Below are 8,189 nucleotides of genomic sequence, written 5' to 3'. Positions count from 1 at the left end.
CAGTGATAGCACATTGAGCAGTGATAGCACCCTGTCAAGTGACAGCACCCTTTCGAGTGACAGTACAACATTTAGTGGTAGCACATTGAGCAGTGTGAGCACCCTCTCAAGTGATAGCACACCAAGCAGTGGCAGCACCCTTTCAAGTGACAGCACCCTTTCCAGTGATAGCTCAGTAAGCAGTTTCAGCACACGCTCCACTGACAGCACACTGAGTAGTGTCAGCACCCTCTCAAGTGATAGCACACCAAGCAGTGACAGCACCCTTTCAAGCGACAGCACCCTTTCCAGTGATAGCACATTGAGCAGTGATAGCACCATGTCAAGTGACAGCACCCTTTCGAGTGATAGTACACCATCTAGTGGTGGCACATTGAGCAGTGATAGCACCATGTCAAGTGATAGCACACCAAGCAGTGGCAGCACCCTTTCAAGTGACAGCACCCTTTCCAGTGATAGCACATTGAGCAGTGATAGCACCCTGTCAAGTGACAGCACCCTTTCGAGTGATAGTACACCATCTAGTGGTAGCACATTGAGCAGTGATAGCACCATGTCAAGTGACAGCACACCATCTAGTGGTAGCACATTGAGCAGTGTGAGCACCCTTTCAAGTGATAGCACACCAAGCAGTGACAGCACCCTTTCAAGTGACAGCACACTTTCCAGTGACAGTACACTTTCAAGTGATAGTACCATGTCAAGTGACAGCACCGTTTCTAGCGATAGCACATTGAGTAGTGACAGCACCCTCTCCACTGACAGTACACTTTCTAGTGGTAGCACATTGAGCAGTGTCAGTACCCTCTCAAGTGTGAGCACATTGAGCAGTGACAGTACCCTCTCAAGTGATAGCACCCTTTCCAGTGATAGCACATTGAGCAGTGACAGCACCATATCAAGTGACAGTACCCTTTCGAGTGATAGTACACCATCTAGTGGTAGCACATTGAGCAGTGTGAGCACCCTCTCAAGTGATAACACACCAAGCAGTGACAGCACCCTTTCAAGCGATAGTACCCTTTCAAGTGACAGCACTCTTTCCAGTGATAGCTCAGTAAGCAGTTTCAGCACACGCTCCACTGACAGCACACTGAGTAGTGTCAGCACCCTCTCAAGTGATAGCACACCAAGCAGTGACAGCACCCTTTCAAGTGACAGCACCCTTTCCAGTGATAGCACATTGAGCAGTGATAGCACCCTGTCAAGTGACAGCACCCTTTCCAGTGACAGTACAACATTTAGTGGTAGCACATTGAGCAGTGTGAGCACCCTCTCAAGTGATAGCACACCAAGCAGTGGCAGCACCCTTTCAAGTGACAGCACTCTTTCCAGTGATAGCTCAATAAGCAGTTTCAGCACACGCTCCACTGACAGCACACTGAGTAGTGTCAGCACTCTCTCAAGTGATAGCACACCAACCAGTGACAGCACCCTTTCCAGTGATAGTACACCATCTAGTGGTAGCACATTGAGCAGTGTGAGCACCCTCTCAAGTGATAGCACACCAAGCAGTGGCAGCACCCTTTCAAGTGACAGCACCCTTTCCAGTGATAGCACATTGAGCAGTGATAGCACCATGTCAAGTGACAGCACACCATCTAGTGGTAGCACATTGAGCAGTGTGAGCACCCTTTCAAGTGATAGCACACCAAGCAGTGACAGCACCCTTTCCAGTGATAGCTCAGTAAGCAGTTTCAGCACACGCTCCACTGACAGCACACTGAGTAGTGTGAGCACCCTCTCAAGTGATAGCACACCAAGCAGTGGCAGCACCCTTTCAAGTGACAGCACCCTTTCGAGTGATAGCACATTGAGCAGTGATAGCACCATGTCAAGTGACAGCACCCTTTCGAGTGACAGTACACCATTTAGTGATAGCACATTGAGCAGTGATAGCACCATGTCAAGTGACAGCACCCTTTTGAGTGACAGTACACCATCTAGTGGTAGCACATTGAGCAGTGTGAGCACCCTCTCAAGTGTGAGCACACCAAGCAGTGACAGCACCCTTTCAAGTGACAGCACCCTTTCCAGTGATAGCACATTGAGCAGTGATAGCACCATGTCAAGTGACAGCACGCTTTCGAGTGACAGTACACCATTTAGTGGTAGCACACTGAGTAGTGTCAGCACCCTCTCAAGCGATAGTACCCTTTCAAGTGACAACACTCTTTCCAGCGATAGCACAGTAAGCAGTCTCAGCACACGCTCCACTGACAGCACACTGAGTAGTGTCAGCACCCTCTCAAGTGTGAGCACATTCAGCAGTGGAAGTACCTTCTCAAGTGACAGCACCATTTCCAGCGATAGCACACTGAGCAGTGATAGCACCATGTCAAGTGACAGCACACCAACTAGTGGTAGCACATTGAGCAGTGTGAGCACCCTTTCAAGTGATGGCACACTAAGCAGTGACAGCACCCTTTCAAGTGACACCACCGTTTCCAGTGATAGCACATTGAGCAGTGATAGCACCATGTCAAGTGACAGCACCCTTTCGAGTGACAGTACACGATTTAGTGGTAGCACATTGAGCAGTGTGAGCACCCTCTCAAGTGATAGCACACCAAGCAGTGGCAGCACCCTTTCAAGTGACAGCACCCTTTCCAGTGATAGCACATTGAGCAGTGATAGCACCATGTCAAGTGACAGCACCCTTTCGAGTGATAGTACACCATCTTGTGGTAGCACATTGAGCAGTGTGAACACCCTCTCAAGTGATAGCACACCAAACAGTGACAGCACCCTCTCAAGCGATAGTACCCTTTCAAGTGGCAGCACTCTTTCCAGCGTTAGCACAGTAAGCAGTCTCAGCACACGCTCCACTGACAGCACACTGAGTATTGTCAGCACGCTCTCAAGTCTGAGCACATTCAGCAGTGACAGTACCCTCTCAAGTGACAGCACCATTTCCAGCGAAAGCACATTGAGCAGTGACCGCACCACATCAAGTGACAGCACCCTTTCTAGTGACAGTACACCATCTAGTGTTAGCACATTGAGCAGTGTGAGCACCCTCTCAAGTGATAGCACACCAAACAGTGACAGCACCCTTTCAAGTGACAGCACTTTTGCCAGCGATAGTACATTGAGCAGTGACAGCATCTCCTCGAGTGACAGTACAATTCCCAGTGGTAGCGCAATGAGCACTGATAGCACCTTCTCAAGTGACAGTACAGTCTCTCTTGGTAGCACACTGAGTAGTGACTTGAGCCTTTCAAGTGATATCACAATTTTGAGTGATACCACAGTAAGCAGTGTTAGCACACTCTCCAGTGATATCACACTGAGCAGTGACAGCACCTTTTCAAGCGATATCACCCTTTCAAGTGACAGCACACTGGGTAGTGTAAGCACCCTCTCAAGTGACAACACAATATCCAGTGAAAGCACACAAAGCAGTGACAGCACCCTTTCCAGCCCTCTATCCACTAGCAGCACATTTTTCAGTGCTAGCACGCTGAGCAGTGAAATCAGCCCTTTAAGTGATTCCAGCGGTAGCACGGTGTCCAGCGACAGGACACTTGGCAGCGACCTCACCCTTTCCAGCGCCATCACAATCAGCACTATTAGCCTTACCACTATCTTTAGCACAGTTGCTCGAGATGAAGTCACAGACACTGAATCAATAGCAGAAGTTGCAGTCCGAAGATCAGCAGAGACCGCCGTGGCAGCATCCACAACTGCTGCATCAGCAGCAGCGTCATTGGCGAGCTCAGCTGCAGCAGCAACAGCTGCCTTATCAGGAGGATCAACACAAACAGAAGAAGCTGCACAAGAAGCTTCTCTTGTCGCAAATGAGGCTGCCTCTGCTGCATCTTTATTTTCACAAGGCAAAATAACTGCAGCTGCTGCAGCAGCTGCAGCAAACAATGCAGCAGAAGCATCCAAAATTTCTGCAGAAAGAGCACAAGAAGCTGCGGAGGAAGCAAGCGGGGACTTTGCCCTGATTGCACTACAACTCTCCGAAGCTGCACAAAATGCATCTATAATTGCAAGATCAGCTGCAACTACAACTGCCTTAGCCGTGAATATTACAGTTTGTTGTGCTACTGCAGAAAACGCATCGTCTATCATAGAAGACGCAAGAATTTTAAACCAAGAGGCTGAGAGGGCAGCACAAGAACTACAAGCATTACTCAATTCAGGGGATTTATCGGCAGATGTAGAGGCCAGCATAAGACGTGCTATAGAGGTGGCTGAAAACTCAGCTTTGTTGGCACAACAAACAGCATATCAGGCTCGAGCTGCACTTGACACAGCAGAACGCGCTGCAGCACCAACTGATGGAGATGCAGAAGCTGAGTTAGCTGCTGAATTATCACTCCTCCAAATCCAAATTGCAGCACAAAGTGCAGGTGCAGCGGCAGAAGTTGCAGGTGCACCACCAGCAGTGATCCAAGCTTCAAGAGAAGCCTCCCTGGCGGCTGCAGCGGCAACCCTCGCAGCCTCAGCGGCGACAGTTACCCGGGCAAGTAGTGGAGCGGATCTCGATGATCTCATCAACATCGCCTTTGACATTGCAGAGGAAGCAAATCGTGCGGCTATATCAGTTGCAAATGGAGAGGCGGAGCCGCAGGTGGCTCGAGATGCAGCTGCAAGAGCGGCAGATGTGGCAAAAGCGGTGGCGGAAGCGGCAGAAGCAGCAGCATCGTCAGGAAGCATTGATTTGGAAGCGGCACAAGTGTCGCTTGAAGCCGCGGCGGTGGCCAGACAGGCAGTGACGGCAGAACCGGATGAGTTTTCCAACACTGCGGCACAATTTGTGACAACATCCAGAAATGCGGCAGAATTGTTTGCAAGTCAGATGTCTTCGATGCTGACAGCTGAAATGTTTGTAGCAATTCAGTCTGCAGAAGAAGTTGCCTTGCTGGCAGAGGCAACAGGCATTTTAGCAGGATCGACAGACAATTTTGAAGCCTCAAGAATCTTAGCGAGATCTGCAAGTACAACCACACAAACGGCGATAGAAAGGATGCGAGACCTTCCGCAAAGAACGGCATTTAGCGTAGCACAAGATTCATTAGTGGTCAGCTTGACTGCTTCAGCTGCAGCTATTGTTGCAACGAGCTCAGCAGCAGCAGCAGCAGCCGGGCCAGAGGCAGAATCAGCAGCCAGAGCTGCATTAACTGCCGCAGAGGAAGCGGCGAGCGCAGCCACCTTACTGAGTAATGGTGAACTTTCACTGAACTCCACCGTCAATGCCGGACTTGAGGCGTCACTTAAAGCCAAAAACGCAGCTGACGTAGCCATCGCAGTATCACAAAATGGCTCGGCTCTGGACATGCAGTTGGCCGCCATGGCAGTGGAGGCAGCTAATATAGCATCAAAGGCAGTAGGAGCTGCACAAAACGTCATCTCAGCAGAAGCAACGACAAAAACAATAATGGATGCCCGCCAAACAGCCATAGAAGTCGATAACGACTGGAGAGCGTTGATGATGAGGGTGCAAGACATGCTGACAGAGCCCTCGCAGGAATCCTCAGGAGAGTTAGTGGACGAGCTGGCCATCTTGACTGTGGCGTCCACAGTGCAGGTGTGCACTGACTTTACCAGACAGGTGGCAGAGTTGGCCTTGACAACAACCACGGCGGGCCAACCCCTTAACTCCGAGACGGACATGATGCGAGCTCTGTCATCCGCGACGGCCTCGTCTGCAAATGTCGCAGTACGAACAGCAAATACATCGTTGGCCACAGCGACGCAGAAAAACAGAGCTCACATCCAGATGTTTTCACTCACCACCATTCTCTCCACCACAGTGCTCACGCTAATATTGTGAAGTATGTTTTAAATTAAGGACTTTTGAATTTTATGAACAAAGATATCTATTTATGCTTGTGATATAATGTATGTTTCATATATGTACCTCATCATTTACTCAGTTATACAATAAATACATGTACTTATCTATTGTCATATAAGTAAGAACAAACAAAAGCAACAGTGAAACACATGAAAAGCGCTGTGACCCACAACAAGGACTGTACAGTGAGACCTCAACTTACGAACTTAATTGGTTCCCAGACAGAGTGTGTAAGGCGAAAAGTGTGTATCTAAAAAAATTCCCATAGGAAACCATTAAAATGGGAATAATCCATTCCCGGGTTTCCATAAAATATACTTTTCAACTAAATAAGCCTTAAAACTACACACAACATACATTATTCTATGTATAATAAATGTGCTATTGTATTGTAATGAAAGAAATACACTGCATTGTATCATGAAGTCACTTTATTAACATTTGTGATGGTCATTTATGGCTTGATGGAATGGCGTTGGAGGTCGAAGGTCAAAGGGAATTGCTGTTTGGAAAGAGAGGCGCATTACATGACGACTGTAATTAAAGAAATAAACTGTGCTGTAAAATAAAGTTTTATTTACCTTTTTGTTGGTCGTTGATGGCTTATGGAAGGAGAGTCACCTTCCATAAGGACTGTTGGTAACTTAACCTCTGGTGCTGTTCGGTCGTGTGCTTCCGCCGAAGATCACTCCGCCAGCCGTGGTGGGTGTGTATTATGAAAATAGTGCTTATTATAAGGTTTAATCTTCATAAATTTGACGTTTGTAAGACAAAAAGTTTGTAAGTTGAGGTGTTTGTAAATTGAGGTCTCACTGTATTGCAATTGTGTCCTCTTTTCCTTTCGGTTTTTCCCTTCAGCGAAAGTATCCTCCATCTAACCCGGTTTTGTGCATACTCTTCTCTCACACCAGCTACCTTAACGTCCTCTTTGACAACATCCATAAACCTCCTTCCTCTCAGTCTCCTGATTGGCAGTTCAAGGCTCAGCATCCTTCTCCTGATATAGTCTCTCTCCTCTGGATATGTCCAAAGCATCTCAGTCTGGCCTCTCTGACTTTGTCTCCAAAGCCTCTAATACAGTGGTTCTTAACCTGGGTTCGATCGAACCCTCGCGGTTCGGTGTATCCTCTGCCACAGAGGTCCACCCCTCAGTCTAGACTGCAGTTAGTAGGCACAATATAAGGGTTCGGTGAATGAGCATTTGAAACTGGTGGGATTCGGTGCCTCCAACAAGATTAAGAACAGCTTATCAACTTAATTGGTTCCCAGAAAGTGTGTGTAAGGCGAAAAGTTCGTCCGCCAAACATTTATTTCCCATAAGAAACCATTAAAAATGAGAATAATCCGTTCCCAGGTCCACATAAAACATTATTTTCTCCTATATGCCTTAAAACTACACAAAATATGCCTTATTTTATGTATAACATATGTGATATTGTATTTTAATGAAAGAAATAAACTGTACTGAATAATAAAGTCGTTTTATTTACCTTTGTGATGGTCATTGATGTAGTTGCCTTTTGATGATATCCAAGTGAAGTTGCCGTACTTTCTCGGCGATAATACGCTCACTCACACTTTCCCCTGCTAGCTGATTTTCGTTAATCCAAATCAACAGACGTTTTTCAACCTCTTCTATTACCGAAGACCGTTGCTTAGACAACACAGAAACACATTTAGCCACATGTAGCAATGGTTGACTTAGTCGGATGTTACCTGTAGTTATTTCACATCTGGTTTGCCACTCAGGCCAGTGCTTCCCTTGCCACTCCTGGGCCATGTTCAGATCACATGCCTTATACCAGTGCTGAATCAATGCCATCTGTGCCAGCTTCAAATGTCTTTGCTATCTGTGTAGTTATGTTTTTGCTTTGTTTTACTTTGTTGCACTGACAACACTGTACATTTAGGATAATGGGTCCGGCGTCAACCACATTCACACTGATAACTGTCACTGCAATTGATTGATTTATCTGTGTGTGTGTGCGCACACATGGGTGTGGTTGTTGTTCAGCCACATTCTATAGATGAAAATTCCATTGTTTCGTGTGAGGAAGACTCTGGTACACGCCCGCAAGATTGGATTGGATTTGCTATTATTAGTCTTCATGAGCAGAGTCATGACTTGAGATATATATATATATATATATATATATATATATATATATATATATATATATATATATATATATATATATATATATATACACAGTAAAGTCTCGTTATATCGATATCGGATATATCGATAGTCCCGGTTATATCGATACTATTTCTATGCACGCACGGAGAAAATTACATGCAAACAGGGTCGGATATATCGATAGTCCCGGTTATATCGATATTTTTTCGGGCTCCCTTGAATATCGATATAACGAGACTT

The 8,189-nt window shown here is 46.6% G+C and overlaps 1 protein-coding gene across 1 annotated transcript; it reads left to right on the top strand.

Moving 5' to 3' along the window:
• The first annotated feature begins 1,700 nt into the window (after positions 1 to 1,700).
• LOC148889618 (uncharacterized) lies at positions 1,701 to 7,298 on the top strand. Its single transcript, XM_089012266.1, has one exon. The coding sequence runs from the start codon at positions 1,832 to 1,834 to the stop codon at positions 5,783 to 5,785; it is 3,954 nt and encodes a 1,317-aa protein (XP_088868392.1). The 5' UTR covers positions 1,701 to 1,831; the 3' UTR covers positions 5,786 to 7,298.
• The last annotated feature ends 891 nt before the right edge of the window (positions 7,299 to 8,189 follow it).

This window comes from Hippocampus bargibanti, linkage group LG13 (assembly GCF_051943395.1).
Source record: "Hippocampus bargibanti isolate YZ-2025 linkage group LG13, ASM5194339v1, whole genome shotgun sequence".
In the NCBI taxonomy this organism is placed as follows: domain Eukaryota; kingdom Metazoa; phylum Chordata; class Actinopteri; order Syngnathiformes; family Syngnathidae; genus Hippocampus; species Hippocampus bargibanti.
This window is presented reverse-complemented; position numbering and strand designations above follow the sequence as displayed.